The sequence below is a fragment of the Xyrauchen texanus genome, chromosome 42, assembly GCF_025860055.1.
Source record: "Xyrauchen texanus isolate HMW12.3.18 chromosome 42, RBS_HiC_50CHRs, whole genome shotgun sequence".
Taxonomy (NCBI): domain Eukaryota; kingdom Metazoa; phylum Chordata; class Actinopteri; order Cypriniformes; family Catostomidae; genus Xyrauchen; species Xyrauchen texanus.
This window is the reverse complement of record NC_068317.1, coordinates 17,364,835-17,383,629: the sequence shown is the minus strand read 5'-3', so window position 1 is coordinate 17,383,629 and position 18,795 is coordinate 17,364,835. Positions and strand designations below refer to the sequence as shown.

Below are 18,795 nucleotides of genomic sequence, written 5' to 3'. Positions count from 1 at the left end.
TTAAAACTTTTCCAGAGGCTCCTGGGGCATATGGCATCCTCCGCAGCGGTCAAGCCGCTGGGGTTGATGCATATGAGACCGCTTCAGCACTGGCTTCAGACTCGAGTCCCGAGATGAGCATGGTGCCACGGCACGCACCGGATGATGGTCACCCCTGCCTACCGCCAAACATTCAAACCCTGGACAGACCTCTACTTTTTCGGGCAGGAGTGCCCTTGCAGCAGGTGTCCCGATGCGTCCTGGTCACGACCGACGCCTCCAGACTCAAGTCGCTGCATGCCACTCACATCCCCGGTGACCTCAATGTGGTAGTGGACGTGCTATCACGACAATGATGGCCCGGTGGAGAGTGGAGGCTTCACCCCCAGTAGGTCCAGCTGATTTGGGAACAGTTCAGCAAGGCCCAGGTAGACCTGTTTGCCTCCCAAGAGACCTCCCACTGCCAACTCTGGTATGCCCGAACAGAGGCTTCCCTCGGGGCAGATGTGCTGGCAAACAGGGCTTCGCAAGGTCAGGGAGGACGAGGAGCAAGTCACCCTTGTGGCTACCTACTGGCCCACCTGGGCCTGGTTCTCGGACCTCGTACTCCTCATGATAGCCCCTCCCTGGAGAATTCCCCTGAGGAAAGACTTTCTTTCCCAGGGACGTGGCATGCTCTGGCACCTGCACCCAGACCTCTGGAACCTCCACGTCTGGCCCCTGGACGGGACGCGGAAGATCTATCTGTCTACCACCTGCCATCGTAGACACGATCAGCCAAGCCAGAGCCCCCTCTACCAGGAAACTTTACACCCTGAAGTGGCGCTTGTTCGCGAATTGGTGTTCTTCTAGGCTGAAGACCCACAGAGGTGCGTAGTTAGGTCAGTGCTCTTATTCCTGCAGGAGAGGTTGGAGGGGAGGCTGTCCCCTTCCACCTTGAAGGTGTATGTTGCCGCTATCACGGCCCACCACGACTCAGTAGATGGCAAGTCTTTGGGCAAGCATGACTTTATTATCAGGTTCCTAAGTTCCAGAGGTTAAATCCTTCCCGGCCAAGCCTGTTCCCCTCCTGGGATCTCTCAGTGGTCCTCACAGGCCTTCAGAGACCCTCCTTTGAGCCGCTTAAATCAGTTGGACTCAGGGCCCTCTCTCTAAAGACTGCCCTGCTGATCGCGTTCACCTCCATCAAGAGGGTCGGGGACCTGCAAGTGTTCTCTGTCAGCGACACTTGCCTGGAGTTCGGTCCGGCAGACACACATGTGATCCTAAGAACTCGATCTTGCTATGTGCCCAACGTTCCTACCATGCCCTTCAGAGACCAGGTAGTGAACCTGCAAGCGCTGCCCCGGGAGGAAGCAGACCCAGCCCCTTCGTTGCTGTGTCCGGTATGTGCTTTGCGTACCTACTTGGACCGCACGCAGAGCTTTAGATGTTCTGAGCAGCTCTTTGTCTGTTTTGGTGGACAGCGGAAAGGGAATGCTGTCTCCAAACAGAGGCTGTCCAACTGGGTGGTGGACGCAATTTCATTGGCACGGCCATCATACCCAGGCCGTGCCCCCCCCTTGCGGGTCCTAGCACACTCAACAAGGAGTGTTACGTCTTTGTGGGCACTGGCCAGAGGCACCTCCCTGGCAGACATACGTAGAGCAGCGGGTTGGCAACACCTAATACCTTTGCGAGATTTTACAATCTCAGGGTTGAGTCAGTATCGTTCCATGTTTTCTCAGGTCTGAGCCGGTAGAACTCGGTAACACGCTGACGGTCTGGCCGGGTGGCTCGCTTGCACCTAGCGCCCTTTCCCTCAGCAGAGGAAAACTGTGCGCTTTCTCTCCCAGGAGATTCCATACATCCGGATCCCAATTCCAGAAAAATTATGTCAAGCCTAATTTAGCTTCTGATAGGCTAATGGAGTTAATTTTAGGTGTACCTGTGGATGTGTTTTAAGGCCTACCTTCAAACTCAGTGCCTCTTTGCTTGACATCATGGTAAAATCTAAATAAATCAGCCAAGACCTCAGAAAAAAATTTTGGACCTCCACAAGTCTAGTTCATTTTTGGGAGCAATTTACAAACACCTGAAGGTACAACGGTCATCTGTACAAACAATAGTTCGCAATTATAAACACCATGGGAACATGCAGCCATCATACTGCTCAGGAAGGAGACGCATTCTGTCTCCAAGAATGAATGTAGTTTGGTGCGAAAAGTGCAAATCAATTCCAGAACAACAGCAAAGGGTCTTGAGATGATGCTGGAGGAAACAGGTAGACAAGTATCTATATCCACAGTAAAACGAGTCCTATAACGACATAACCTGAAAGGCTGCTCAGCAAGGAAGAAGCCACTGCTACAAAACTGCCATAAAAAAGCCAGACTACAGTTTGCAAGTGTACATGGGACAAATGATCAATGTTATGTTAGAAAGAAAAAGGACAAGGTTTGCAAGCCGAAGAAAACCATCCCAACCGTGAAGCATGGTGGCGGCAGCATCGTGTTGTGGGGGTGTTTTGCTGCATGAAGGACTGGTGCACTTAAAAAAATAGATGGCATCATGGGGAAGGAAAATTATGTGGATTTAAGTTAAATGGAAGTTAATGGGTCTTCCAAATGGACAATGACCCCAAGCATACCTCCAAAGTTGTGGCAAAATGGCTTAACGACAACAAAGTCAAGGTATTGGAGTGGCCATCACAAAGCCCTGACCTCAATCCGATTTTGGGCAGAACTGAAAAAGCGTGTGCGAGCAAGGGTGTCTACAAACATGACTCAGTTACACCAGTTATGTCTGATGGAATGGACCAAAATTCCAGCAACTTATTGTGAAAAGCTTGTGGAAGGCTACCCAAAACGTTTGACCCAAGTTAAACAATTTAAAGGCATTGCTACCAAATACAAAGTGTACGTAAACTTCTGACCCACTGGAACTGCGATGAAAGAAATAAAAGGTGAAATAAATCATTCTCTCTACTATTATTCTTTATAAATAAAGTAGTGATCCTAACTGACCAAAGACAGGGAATGTAATCTATAATTAAATGTCAGGTATTGTGAAAAACTGAGTTTAAATGTATTTGGAAACTTCTGACTTCAACTGTAGTTTTGGCGTTGAGCCTATTTTTGTTGTGTGGCTCACGCTGAGCTTAGCGGCTCTGGGTGCAGTACAACACTAAAATAATCAGGAGAATACAGAAAAGACACAAAAGGAAATCAAAATGATTCAAGCCGAACCTATAGTACATTACAATTTATATATCTGCATGCAATTAAACTCAATAAAATAACTTAATAAAGGAAATAATTAATTAACTGCTAGACCTTTTGCCATTCTGTGTATATAGGTGTACAAATAAAGACACAACATTAACCAATCACAACCAAGTGTATTGATAAAGATGAAGTGCACGTGACTGCCCACTGTTCTTGAAGCAGCAATAACCTCCACTTACTATGAACTTATTAAAGAAAAACATGGCGTAGGACCACATAAATAACTTTATTTTAAGTGCAGAGGTGCTGCTGTTTTTCGCGGAAGAGACGCGGCCCAAGTGAATGTCCAACACGACTGCCCCACTCATGCTACGTTCACACCTCGCTCACCACCTGCTCAAGGAGGATGTGTGAACCCGGCGTGACAGAGTAAGCGAGAAGCTCTAGAACACATTATGTTGACTTTTCACTGATGGACAAATAGATCAAGTGGCTCACCTCAAAGTCATTATGGGCTTACTCCTTCAAAGACAGAACCAAATAAGCAATATAAGAGCAGAGAAACAGCAGACAGAAAGAAGAGGAAAATTCAAATGAAACATGAAGAACTGTCTTAAAGAGATATAAAACGAGATCTCACCATCGGTGGAGCATCCAGTGGTACCATCACTGGAGCAGTACCGCATCTCAATCCTCTGCCTCCCCACCTCCAGCAGACTGGGCTCTGGGACACGTGCCTTACATGTGTACCTGAACCTCTGCTCGTAATGACCGCCATTGTCTGAGATATTCACGGGTGTCCATGGTGTCCAGGGTGTTGTCTTCTTTAGATCCAGACAAGGTAGGGTATTGCAGGACTGGAATTCCTATACAAAACAAGAGCCACACTCAGTAAAGAAAAAAATCATCAGGCAGGGTCCAGACTTTTTTGCTCAACATGCTCACATGGTTAGTTGATATTTTGCTAACAAATATTCTAGCATCCTGATATCAACCCCATTCTGATGAGTTACTAACAAGCATCATCTCACATTAGATTGCATGGATTCAAATATGTTTACCTTTTCCAACGGCGCAACTGAGAGTGTGTTGCGAGAGCAGCCTCAGAGATTCTGGGCAGAGATTCTGGGTTCTGGTCCCAAGGAAACCAGGAATCAATCGTGCTCTGGTTACATTTTCACTCAAAATGTTAACTCCATTGACGTTTATGTTTAGGGATGGGGTTTAGTTTAGGCCGTTTGGTAAATGAAATATAATTATTACATAATAAACAACTAAGAAAACTTGACATTTCACCTGGAAACTGAAGCTCACACTTACCCACACATTCAACATCACCTCCACATTAGTTGCAATAAACCAACATGAACACACAGGAAGTAGGCATGTTCTTTCTGATAGTTCCTGTACCTTATGATCAGCCACATTATGCCAACTCACCGACAAGCACCATCTACAATCAAACATTTTTTCATTGGTTCCAGTGTGTTTAACTTCCACTGTGGCATGCCCGGAAGCATGTTCCAGTGTAGGAGACAAGGATCTTGCATTGAAACCAGGAAGTATTCATGATAACATAATCAGTGACTAGCATGATTCAGATGATGTATTTCGTCCCCTAACATTAGATTTTTACTCCACTGATGGTTAGGATTAGGTGTGGTGTTTGTGTTGGGGGTTCAGTTTATAAAATATGCAATCCTCTTCATTGTATTGCAGCCTGTGCAGCTGAAAACAACTTGCTTCACTACTCACCCCACCGTGGACATTTCACCTGGAAAATGTAGCTCTCACATGCCCATATGCCAAACAACAGATACCACTTGGCAACTGGGGTCAGTGTTTTGCATTTTGGTTAGCACAAACAGATTTTAGCCAAAGAAAAGTCAACCTACTGCAGCCTGATCTCATGAAATGTACGTGAAAATGACAAAACCTTTTGCAATTAAAAATGTACGTGCTGTATAATACATTTGGCTGCAGTTTTCCAGTGAAATGTACAGCTGGGGGTGCCAAAAGCAAGTAAAATGGTGTTGTATTCAGACAAGGCTTTAAGGTGAATTTAGTTGGATGTTTTTAAAACATTCCTCCCTAATCTAGAACCTTTGCCAAAGCAATAGTGTTTTAGAATATAAATGAGATTACCATATCAATGCCTAAATCTAACCATTAGTGTTTTAAAATGCAGAAGAAAGATGAACATTTTAATTTTCTGAAGCAACCACATCATTTCGTGTCACTTCTATGACTCTGTAATGTCACGTGTAAGCTTGAGTTTATGGCTGGACTCTTAAGTCCAGTGCCCTATTAGGTTAGCGACCACACAAGCTAATCATGCTTGAATAAGTGCATATATGTAGGTGGGTCTGTAATACAAAAATTAAAATGTAGCATTTTTCAAAATATGCGTTAGAGTAAAAGTGTGTCAGTAATATAAAATAGCAGGGTCTGAGTAATAGAGAGAAAAATAGGTATTTATAAAGTCATAATCAGCCATTAAAGTCAGGATTTGATTGAAAGTGAATAAAACACACAAATGTTGTAGAACCTCTAGTGTTAATTTCACCTGGAAAATGCAGTGAATTGTATCTGAAGACACGTATAACAAGTTTTGCAAAAATGCATATAGTCACGTTTTCACTATGAGACCAGGTTGTACTGTTTCCGATTTCACAGTGAGATCAGTCTGAATAATTGCAGGTCAATGTGCCACTTGCAGCATTAGACTATACCAGAAAAAGTTCAAGACACTGATTTGTTTCTAATATTTACATTTTGGTGGCTTAATGCAAGGAATATTTCACACGTGCTGTCAAAGGGGAGTTTTAATAAAACAAAAAAGGTATCCTAGAACAACTTTCGAAGTTTCCACTTATGTGCAAGTATTTAGAAGATATGTATGTTGCAACAGATGCTTTCTTTGTAGATGTTTTATTTAATGTATTATTTTCTTCCTTCTATCAATTCATTTTAAAACATGTATTATGTTAAATTTGCTAATAAATTCACAGTCCAATTGGAGAGTTTTATTTCTCTCAGTAAAGCAAGCATTGCATCCATTCTGAGAATATCCTTTTGGAGTCTTATCGCAATTTTTCTGGTGCCTATGAAAAAATTCCATTACACTCTTTGCTGAACATGGCAAGTATCAAACAAGTCAGGCAGAGAAGGCAATTGATCAAGTTTAACTTATTGCATGTGAGGAGAAAAAGGCTCTGAAATAAGAGGGAATAAAAAAAATAAGGCCATCCCACACAAGCTAAAATGACATTCCGATTTGACAGGAAGCTTAAAGGACTGACAGAAGATGAAAATTCTCACTGGCATGGGATATTTAAATGAAAAAGTGATCTGGAGAGGATCGTCAGCAGTGCTGCCTGTTCTAACGCTTATTCACAGTTTGGCAGTGATCTGTCCCCTAGGGGTAGGACGCAACAAATGTAAAGGAGAAAAACTCCCGCTCAGCCGTCAGACTAAATATTAACAGACACCAAGTATAAATTCAACAAAAATGTATTGTTGTGAAGAGATTTTTTTTTTAAAGCAGCAGGGAAAAGGACATCAGGATGACCTCTGGCCCAAAATAATAAACAAAACAATCTAAGAAAGTAATGAAAAATGAATAACCTGGAAATATGAAAATAAAAAATACAGAACTAAAATCTAAATTTAATTAAACCCCTACAAACCTAACTGCTTTAAAGGCTGAACACTAGTCGTGGTTTCAAGCACTAAATCACAAACTGCATATGAAGTTACTGCTCTCAGAACTAAGAAAAATGCGAGAAGAACAGTACGACCGGCCCAAAGTTGTGAAAGCTCTCATCTGAGAGGCTGTGCAGGGATTTTATAAATCGCGCCTTGAGGAACCACCAGTCGCAAGTTGGAGCTAATAGTCGAATTGGCAGCACCTGAAACAGATAAACATTCAATGCAACAAGATACACCCTCACATACAGAGAGGGAGAAAAAGCACCAAACAAACATGCACAAAATAATACGGGATGTAACAGGCAGAGTCTTGCGGCAGATCTAGCCCCCTAAAATAAAAATTCACTTATTCCATTTCTATAATTGATATGACATCTATACTGCCCGCTTCCTTGATCTGTACAACAGTTATGAGCTTTCAGTCCTTCGATTTATGATAATGTACAGCATCTTCTAATATCAATGTCTAGCACCGGAGGCAGTCAAATTCATGTTTTGACACCTTAATAAATAGTCTGGAAACATGGAGCTATAGATTTACTGTAAATCACAAGAGTTCATTTGGTGGAGTAGGGAGCTGCACCCATTTATTTTTGCTTAATAGACTTTGAATGACTGCCAGACCTTGGCAAAACAAGATAAAAGTTATTTTTGTTTATCCGTCAATCTGTCACATGAAGAGAGAAAGAGAGCTGATGTAAAGCATTCAAACAGCTGTCTCCCTCTTCATCTCTATTCACCTCCCTTCACCTGAGAATGGGTAGTGGAAACCCAAGGTTAAAGACGTGGAAAGGTTTTGGCATTGTTTGACGTGTGATCTGACCACCTGCTTTTCTTTTCATGCTCTGTGGGTTATAATCACATCTGATTGTAAATTTTTTATGATGGTAAATATCAGGGCAATATGGTTGAATCAAATCAGTGGACACTTTAATTTTTCACCCCTTTAACCCCCTGCTAGGTCAGCCACCATTGAGCATCAACACATCAGCAAGAAATGGTGTACCACCATAAAGAGATTTGTTGTAATGTTTTTCAAGAAAGGAGAGGGGAGATGGGCTTTAGATTTTTTTTGTATGACTGCACATAGTACATTTTTTCATGGTTGACTGTGCCCTTTTAGAGCAAGAAAGGAAAACCTGTTCCTGAATAATTACAAGGTTCCATTTACTGCTAAACGACTGGATGCCTCTGCAAATGAACAAAGTACAAACTAGACTCAAGTTGTAATAATACTGCTATATAGCTATGTAAACTCTCCCATTCAAATATTACAGATGGAAGTCAGTGGTCTATGATTGGCCCTTTAGTTTCAGTTTTTGTTTCAACTTATCACTATAAAAAGACAAATATAATAACTAACTAACAATAAGAGTGATACCCATGCAAAAGTTGCAAAAAGGTGTAACTATGAGGTTGCTATTGGTGTTCTGAGTGGTTGTTAGAGTGTACCTAGGTGGTGTTCTGGGTGATTGCAAGTTACTTGTCCATGTCAAATGAGCTAACAGTCTCATCTTAACTCGTATTAATTCATATGAGATGATGAAACCATAAGAGTTACAAAACTTACAAAAGAGTATGACATTTAGTTACATTTCTCCAACCAATCAACAAACAAAATTTCAACTTGATATAAAATGGGCATAAAATTTCAGCTGGACTCCTATCCAAAACTTTATTTTAAGAAAGGAAATGTCAGCGAACAAATCTTTGTTACTCATTCCATATTACTTCATACTCAAAGGTGGGTAGTCTAGCATATTTAGAGGTTTCAATGAAAGTTCACTAACTGGTTAGTTTAGAGGTGTTGTGTTATGCTATTAGCTTAGCTGCACTGTGTTTACAATATGCGTTGTGCAGGTTGCGCGTGCAGGTTGCGCATGCACGGTAAATTGCCCCAGAAGGGTCTCTTTAGGACTTCCTGTGAACTTTCATCGCCATAGCAACCAATACCAGTGATTGGTGATCTGGATCAACACAGTTTCACAGTTAATGAAAACGGTTTCATTAATGCATATGAACGTCAGAGCGTTCCACAGTGCACAATCAAACAGTAATCAGTTAAAGTGCCCAGATTCTCACACCAATATATGTAGTGAATTTGGTATGATAAATGTTCACCGCATGTGTTAAAATGTCATGTACATTACCATTATTTGTCAGAAACAGTATGTGTGAGCTAGGAATTAAATTAAACGGTCCTATTTCTACATCACTATGTAAGGAAATTAATAATGGAATCAGTCGCGTTTGACAACAGTTATCATTTAGATAAATGAAAAATAACTACATTATTTGTCTGAATAAAATTCTCCACCATTAAAATCATAATACAACATCTCGTTGTATCAGCTCACAATTTCTACTGTAGGGAATTAGCTTTAATAAGAGAATTATGATTAATTCTCTTATTGGAGTAACATTATTCTGATGGCTTACTGACAATAATATTACACATATAGGTACAGCTTTGAAGCAAAATCTTTTAGAAACAGGGATGAGATTATTTATCAAAATATACCACAGTCAACATATCTTTAAAAGGGAAACATGAATAATTAATCATAACTCGTTATAATTAATTATGAACATTTGGATCGGTTAATAGATTTAACTTAATGTAGCTGAATTAATATTACAATCAATTTATTTGTTCGTCCAGCGAACACTCAGTATTGATCGTCTATCAATTCTCAGAAAGGATATTTTTCGTGGCCACACAAAAGATCGAATAATTAAATTTACATTGATTTACAAGCAGACCAGAATCAACTCGCAAAAATTTACACAAAAGTTTATTTAACTAAAATACAAACACATAACTAATCTAAACAAAAACATACACACGAAATCACTCATACATGGGGAAAGTGAAAATAAAATGAAACCGGAACAGAATAGGGGAAATGCAGTTATGAAAAGAGTCATTTTGACCATCTGAGAGAACCATCAAGCTCTTAATTTAAAAACACCTTTGTTACAAAGGGGTTTTCATCTTCTACTAAAACTAGGTTCAGTTAGTTACTGGTACGACACTTGCAATGCCTTTGCTGTTGAGAGAGCGCCCAATGCAGTCGCAGGAGAAAGGCTTGATGGTTCCTCAAGTCGATGATGTTCAAGTTGCAATACATTTCTTCTGTGTTGAATGAAGAAATTAGGATGAACTGGGGTGTTCATTGACTGTACGGTCGAGGTAGTTGCACATGGCTTGAGGTGTTGAGATCTGCCGGCATTGGACACACAAACAGCAGCAGAGGGTCAGGGAAAGAGCCAGGGGAAAGAGGCTGAGTAAGAGGCAGGGTGTTTCATTTAACTTCTGCTGGAGGTCCCTCCTCTCGAGTCTGTCTTGACCAATGAGAAAGGTGCAATTTCCAAGCGGGAAATGTTCCTTTGTTTGGAAGCTGACTCATTTGCATGATTGGGGTTAGTTTTTAATGTGTGCCCCTTTATGCTCTGATTAATATAGCAAGCATACAATGCATGCAATCAGAATTATATATATATACCACTTTGCAGTGTGGCACACAAGGATTGATTTGATAGAAAACATGATACTAAATAATTTTACATTAGCTGGTAGTCCTGTCATAAATTATACATAAAACAGTATACAGTACAACAATCACTTTACAAGACAGTACTTATCCTAATGTCCTGGGGATATAATAGACAGTTTGTCTATAATTTAATGAAGAAAAGTCTGTCATTCTGGGCTTTGAGTCCATTTCTTATGGGGGAAAGGAGTGAATCAATCTTTCTGCATTCTTTGCTTTAGGATGCAGCTAACCTCCCCTGCTTGGAATGTCACTGGGGTCCACTTTTTGCTGTTCCAGTGGCAGCAAAGACTGTCTAGTAGGCAGACTACTTGAGAATTATTTTAATCGGATACTTTTTACTCTTACTCAAGTGAATATTAACAACACCACTTTTACTACTACTTGAGTAATAATTTTTGTCAAGTAAATGTACTTTTACTTTAGTACACTTTTTGGCTACTCTACCCACCTCTGTTTATACTATACAAATTACTGATGTCAATAATCTGTAATACGCTTCCCTTGTTTCTTTCAAAACCCAATGATTTCTTCCTTCTGTCAAACGTAAAAGGTATTTTCAATCATGTTAAGTTTAGGGTTTTGGCACAGTTACTTGTCTCAATCCGGGTGGTGGAGAACGAATCTCAGTTGCCTCCGCTTCTGAGACAGACAGCCTGTGCATCTTATCACATTACTTGCCAAGTGCAGCACTGTTGAGACTTAGCGCCTGTGGAGGCTCATGTTATTCACTGAGAGTGAGAATCCCCATTTAGTGACCACGAGAAAGGCGACCCATGTGACTCTACCCACCCTAACAACTGGACCAATTGGATGCTCAGGAAGCCTTGCTGGAGACACTCAGCATACCCTGGATTAGAACTCGCGACTCCAAGGATGGAAGTCAGTGTCATTGTATGCTGAGATACCCATGCACCCCCCTTCTTAATATTTTTTCTATGGGACTAAAAGTTGTATGTTTTTGTATGAGTCAACTCATATGCTTTCTTACAATTTTGCCATGTCATACTAATTATTACGACTTGTCATAAGACCGGGTTTAAAATCTCTATTACATTTTATTCCCTAGATGTCTAGTGTCCCTACTTCAGTGTAAGTTGGTGGGATTGTTTTAGCCATTTTTTAAAGTCTGATTGCTAGAAAAGTAATAACATACTTCTCAAAAAGCTGCATGATTTGAGGTGTTATTCAAATCTGTAGCACAAAAGGTGCAGGACGAGCTTAGGTTTAGTTGTTTTATCAAGTCCTTAACTCCAATTATAAGAAATAGTATATACAGTAGTAAGTGATGCTTGCCACACACCGTCATATTTTGAAGGATCATAAATATGTTGAATTTGTTTCCATCTTACATGCAACCAAAACATATCAATCAGAAAATTCATAAAATGTCATTTACTGCAAAGCATCACTGTAAAATCTCTTTCAAGGTGATTAACTAAAAGTGATAATGCAGCAGAACGTATTCAAACATGTCGGATGGGATGGTGATGCTACATTAGATTCAATAAGGCAGTTGTTCTCCAAAATACTTACCAGCTGGGCGACTGCCTGCAAAACATGATCGTAATTTAATGCTTACCGATGTGACTATGCTCACAGACCAATACTTGTGTACTGGGCCTTCCATGATGTCTGAAATTTGTTTGTTTCTGCGAAAATTCAACATGACCCAAAGTGAGCAAAATCAATCATATTTTGTTTATTATGTTGTTAGGTGTGGATAATACATTTTCTCATATTGTTTGCTCTTTTTTCCCCACTACTTTCCTCATTACTCATCCGGCTCACATTTTTCATTTCTACAATTCTCCAATCACACTTTGTCCTGGTCTTCATTTCCTCTAATTTTCTATTGTTCCGTTTTTGTTTTTCCCACTAAATATCTATTCATTATACTTTTCTCTCTTCATCTTTTTCACATCCCTCTCCCTCTCTCGCTCCCAGAGTGTATTTTAATTCCTCTGCAGTGCTGTATTAGCTAAAGTTGCTGTCCATCACTAATGCGTTGTGGGTAGTGGAGGCAGAGATTAGGGGATGCCCTCTATTGAGCTTTACTGGTCTCTACTCAGTCTCCAGACATATGCTGACTAATGTGAAATCTTACCTGCACTCTCTGGGGCTTTATAACCTAATCACATCCACTGCACCATTTATATCACCAAGACCTATGGGGATGAGTTCTTTCTCAAACTCTGTTTGATGCACACACAGACTGAATGCATTCATATTCTTACAAACAACCCACAACCATTCATGTCCACATGTACAGTACAATAGCAGTGTATCAGCAAGTACATGTGAGACAGTCTTTGCAGTAATTGGCCATTCTAAACCTCACACAGCATATCTTTGGCACTATATGCCCCCTGACTCCATAGAACCACACAGCCCAGTATGTTTTACAGAAAACAACAATCTCCAATCCATTACCGAGGTGCCTCCGATTGCATTCATTATCGGCAGTTCAACTGACACATGGGCTGGCCTGTTCCACAATGGACCACCTAGACAAATAGTCTCAATTATTAGTACTGCAAAGTGCACAATCATTCAGGCAAGACTACAGAACACAATACACTCGGTAGAGGGCTGTGATGAAAAATGCTGTCATTTGGGAATGTTCAAATTCCCTGGAGAGGAGTTCTCTCTCTATGAACTCAATGTCACTTAAATTAATACCCACACTGCACAGTCATGGAAGAGAATTGGGATGCAGGGATTTTATGGTGCGTATTAATCTATGAACAGTTTTATGCAGTAGTTTCAAATATATTTTAAATAAATTAATTTGGGAATTAAAGAACTCTAAGAAGACTGTCCTAATACTGTCAAAAGAGATACAACTTTAGAGGCCTTGAATTTAACACAATTGGTGTACATTAGGTGTGGTGCAGCCAATGGCTCAACATGTAGGCAAGTATGTGAATGCAAATCCTTCAAGTTATGCAAGTTTAATTTACATCGAGATATGTCAGAAATCATAATGTGATGCGAATATGCATTGCAACAAGAAGAGCTAACAGACCAATCACACTGTGAATTCAACAACAGCAGTTCAAAGGTTTTACTGCTGAAATGGGTCTGTGCTTCCCAAAACTTTAATCATTGCACCCCAGTGGCCGAAGCTGGAACTGTTGTTGAAACACATGAGCATCAGTTTATGGGGGAAATGTCCACAGAGTGCACCAAAAGGAAGTTGCTAATGATGAAATACAGTCAACAGGAATGCATGTTGTATTAACTAAACACCTGAACCCAAACCCTAATCGTCACTGGAGTAAAAATGTCATTTTAGAATGGAAATGCAACCTCCAGATGATTTAATAAGCAAGCTTCATATTATGTTCTGTAGCTAATGGTTGCTAGACTTTGTCGAGGTCCATACTTGCAAACAGCTGTCATCATTTAATAAAAAATTCCCCTTTGAAATAATATTTGGCAGTTATTGTTGTAAGAATATGTTATGCCAGTCAAACGGTAGTTGTCACACTGAGGTTCATTGAATGACAGCTGCCACTAATCAGTGCTGGCAAGTGACCATGGTATAAGTGGTATAATCCAAGACTAGGTGTGTGCTAAACTATTTGAATCCACTTTGCGGGGGAAACCTTTTCTTCGCCTCCACGACATGCATTAAAATAATTTAACAAACACATAGCCGTGGATACGGAAGAGGATTAGGGCCAAGCAATAATAATAAAAAAATAAAGCCATCTCGAGATTAAAGTCATTATAATGCGAGATTAAACTCGTTAAATTTCGAGAAAAAAGTTGAAATACAATCTTGAGAATAAACTCATTAAATATCGAGAATAAAGTCGTTGTGTTTCGAGAAAAAACTCGTTAAGTTTAATCTCGCATTATAATGACTTTATTCTCGATATTTAATGAGTTTATTCTCAAGATTGTATTTCGACTTTTTTCTCGAAATTTAACGAGTTTAATCTCGCATTATAATGACTTTATTCTCGATATTTAATGACTTTATTCTCAAGAATGTATTTCGACTTTTTTCTCGAAATTTAACGAGTTTAATCTCGCATTATAATGACTTTATTCTCGATATTTAATGAGTTTATTCTCAAGATTGTATTCCGACTTTTTTCTCGAAATTTAACGAGTTTAATCTCGCATTATAATGACTTTAATCTCGAGATGGTTTTATTTTTTTATTATTGCTTGGCACTAATCCTCTTCCGTACGTGGATTATCTCTTACATGGTGTTTATGTGATTTTTGGAGCTTCAAAGGTCTGGCCATCATTCACTTGCACTGTAAGGACCTAAAGTGCTGAAATATTGTTCTAAAAATCTTTGTTTGTGTTCTGCCCAAGAAAGAACATTTATACACATCTGGGATAGCATAAGGGTGAGTAAATGTTGAGATCATTTTAATTTTTTGGTGCACTATCCCTTTAAGAGCCCTTTTTTTCACAGATTACCAGTTGCATCATTCTAAAAATATGCTTACCTTAAGACAAGGTGACAGTAATTTTTTTATCAGTGCATCATTACACTGAATATATCACAGAACTCGCAAACAGACAGCCTTTTAAGGGTTGCCAGGTATTCATTATTATTTTGTGTTCAGACTGACACCTGGCTACGTTCTTATGATCTTCATCACTATGATCACAGACAGGCTAAAGCCACCATGACAAATTAACCTCAGTGTGAAAACTACCATTTGACTGGCACAACATATCCTTACAAAAATAACTGCCAACTGGTATTTCAAAGGGGAATTTTTCATAAAATGATGACAGCTGTTTACAAGTATGGACTTCGAAAAAGTCTGGCAAACATTAGCTACAGAACATAATATGAAGCTTGCTTATTAAATCATCTGTTTTAAGTATTAATTCTTTGAAAACATCAAATCAGCAGATAAGCAACTTCTTAAAAAGGCGTACAAAGCTTAAATATAGCGAAAAAAGCCAAATCAGGCATCAACACACAACAAAATGATGGTGCTGCTCTTACAGCCTCTGTGGCTTTCCTAGGATGCTTTGTTGTACTGATGTTTTTGGTGTCTGCATGGTGACCGATATAAGACACACACACAAGCACGCACGCACGCTTACATAGTACACAGAACATGACAGAGCATTACCAACAAGACTCACGGAAATGTTGGAACTTTCTCTTAAGCATTGTGTCTTGCAAATGCCATCAATCAACCAGCAAAGATAAAAAATGTTGACAGCCTTGCATTTTTCATTGAGCACCTGTTTTTCCTGTTCATAACACAGTTTAAAACTGTCATTTTTTACAATGTTTAAATTTTTTATCACCCCTTCATGATATGCAAAAACTATGAATAAGCCATATGCATGTTGATTCCCCTCGAAAAGAGGAAACTCTATCAAGATGACCCATTTAGCAACATTATAGAAGCACAATACACGTAGCAACATTGGCTTAACCAATGTAAGGTGGGGGGAATGTTCGGGAGACCTGTTTGAAAAGGGTACATATCTTTTTGCAATTCTGTTAGAAGATGCTAGTGGCATACAAATTACACACTTCATCTTTATATAGCAAATAAACTATTCAGAGCTGCCCCACTTTCTCTAAATCACCTCAACCACTTCCACGAATTGCATGAAAAGTGAACCGTGGTCATGTGAGTTGGACTTATTCTAAACTGGCAGTGGTTTTAAACCTACAGAAGAGTAAGAATATCACATCTAGCTCATGCCTGGACAATCCAGGCTTACTACTCTCCGTGCCTCACATCTTTACACAGTGGGATTTGCATTCTTGTGACAAACAGCACTATCACATTGTAAAAATTGCCAAATAGTGACTTCTTATTTGAAAGAGCATCTCGGAATAAAGATAAGGATTTCATCAGTCTGGCGCAATATAGTATGCACATTAAAATAATGGATTTCGGATGCTCCTAGGTAATGTAATATTGTAGAGATGGCACAGATATGTAAACATTGCATATAAATAGTCAATTTTCTTCTGTGTTTCCTCTGAAAATGTTTCATAAAGGTCTCATAAACAGGCTACTAAATGGAATTTAGTTTCTATGGAGTGTGTGAGTAGTGACATGACTGACATACTATGCTGCATCCAGGACATTCGTTTCCATTTTCACATGTTCTCCGCCGAGACTGGATCCCACCACCACACGGAACGGTGCAGCGTTCCCATGGAGACCATGCTGACCAATAGACATGCGGCGGGCAGGGAAGGTGCTCATTGCAGTATCTAAGAAAGATTAAAACAAACATCTCTCAGCATGAAAAAATCGGTTAAAATCGGTTTACAAACCGATCTTTCATTTCCAGTTATTCAATCAACCTGATTATGCAATAAAAACAAGGTAATTGTTAATGGAATATTAAACAAAGAACTTTTCACCATCAAATGCATTTAATTCAAGTTGGAAATGCAAACATATGATTATGGCTAGCACTTCTGTATGTCCCCAAGGACAGGAAATTCCCACATTAACCTCAGTATAATAAGCTCTGATTGAGCCGTGTCTTATCTAAATGAGGTCTGCCGGCTGAGTGAGAAGGGCTTCTCTGGGCCCGTCTGTCTACTTGAAAAGCCAGACGTGGGTTGAACAGGTAGTTGTAATTGAAAGGTAGTTGTGATTGGTATAAAGATTGGGAATGGCTGGTAACCGGACATGGACACACACCCACAGCCAGTCTCTAATGTGGTCTCAATGCAATAAGTGATCTTTGTAAGAAAACTAAATAATAAATTAACTCAGATTCCCTTTGAACATTTGGACAATTTAAGAACAAAGGCTTTGAAATGTAATTAATATATATATATATATTTTTAAATAATCTCAGACATCTAAATCCTCAGATGACCATGAACTTGATAATAAAAAAACAGTGAGTATAGATGTGGAACTCTAAGAAAAAGTTGCAGACACAAGAACATTTTATAAATCAGTACAAGTTTTGATAGTGTTGAATTATTTTAAGACTTTCAGTAAAGCCATCAGCGAAAAATATCTTAAAATCTAAAACAAAATTAGCATGCTTGTGGTCTCACATACACTGCTGAAAAAACTAGCTTAAATTTGCTAAAATGTCCATTCTAGTCCAAGCTGGTTTATGCTGGTTTGGTCCTGGTGGACCAGCAAAGCCATGTTAACCAGCATGGTCTATTGATTAAGCTGGTTGACTAAGCCCAAAGTATATTTCGATTTTGAATTGAACGCTCAGCGTCTACGTAAAGGCGAAAGCGAGCCTGTCAAATTATACTCCATTTGACGATGTGCGAATAAACAGGTGGTTGCTGCATGTGAGCAACGACTGAACGAGACACCAGACTATTTCTCTTCAGAAGTTTAGACCTATAACTATGTTTTTATATTCCTTCAGACTCAAGTTATACAATTACATCTCCTGACTTCCTCACGCACACGTTCTTGACGTGCATATCCACTGTTAACGTTTTTACCTTCGCTTCCTGTTGTTTACCAGCGATTACATCTTCTTCTAGCGCTTCTTCGTGACAACAATGGCTCAAATGTGAGTGCTGCTACCTTTTGGACCCATTAATTTGTGCAAGTAAGTCCAGGCGCATACGGATTCTGCACATTGAAAAACGCGTAGTTAGAAAAATCGGGCTATGCGTGTTCAGTGGTCGAGCACTCTGCTGATGACAACAATTGTGTCACATTTACATACACATGTAAACTTTGGGCTTAAGGGACGATTGCTGGTTAAGATAGTTAAGAAGCCTGGTAAGGACATACCAGCATACCTTACTGGGGACCAAGATACAAAACACAAGATAGATATGCTTGTGAACAGCAATGCTCTTCTTTTCAGCAGGAAATATTGTGTCAAAACAAAAGGCTCTATGGTATTTGGAGGCCCCCAATGAATATGTGTGCACAATATAGAACATTAGAAAACATTTTTAGATTCACTTGAGAAAAATGAAATGTATTTATAAATAGGCAATTGATTACAGCAACTTGTTATGAGGTAGCATGCAATAAAAAATGTCAAGAAACCCATATGGGAAATCCATTGTCAATTTGCATATGCAAGTAGTGTTCATTCAAATCAGATTTGCCAAATGTATGTGTGCCCATGCTCTGATGAAGAAAAAGGGGAAAGAAACAAAAGAAAAAATAGTGATAATTAATAGCATAAGCATATTTGAGAGGGTGTTTGAGACAAGAGTGAACAAAAATTAAACACACATTAATTCGTCAAATGGATTTCAGGCAGAACAAAGTATTGGAGTGTTGCAACAACAGTTCCTTTGCCTCCAGGCATATATATATATATATACTGTATATATACTTTATATATATTGGAGAGTTTTTGAGCACAAATGCATGGTAGTTGT

The 18,795-nt window shown here is 39.5% G+C and overlaps 1 protein-coding gene across 6 annotated transcripts in view; it reads right to left on the bottom strand.

Annotated features, from left to right (window-relative positions):
* The window catches only part of LOC127634990 (semaphorin-5A-like), a 214,115-nt gene that overhangs the window by 31,947 nt on the left and 163,373 nt on the right, over nt 1-18,795 (bottom strand). For all 6 annotated transcript variants that reach the window (XM_052114786.1, XM_052114784.1, XM_052114785.1 and 3 more), the window contains 2 exons: nt 16,527-16,674; nt 3,826-4,051 (listed from right to left, as the gene is read on the bottom strand). In XM_052114786.1, the coding sequence (XP_051970746.1) occupies nt 3,826-4,051; nt 16,527-16,674 (374 nt within the window). The remainder of the gene's footprint in view (nt 1-3,825; nt 4,052-16,526; nt 16,675-18,795) is intronic.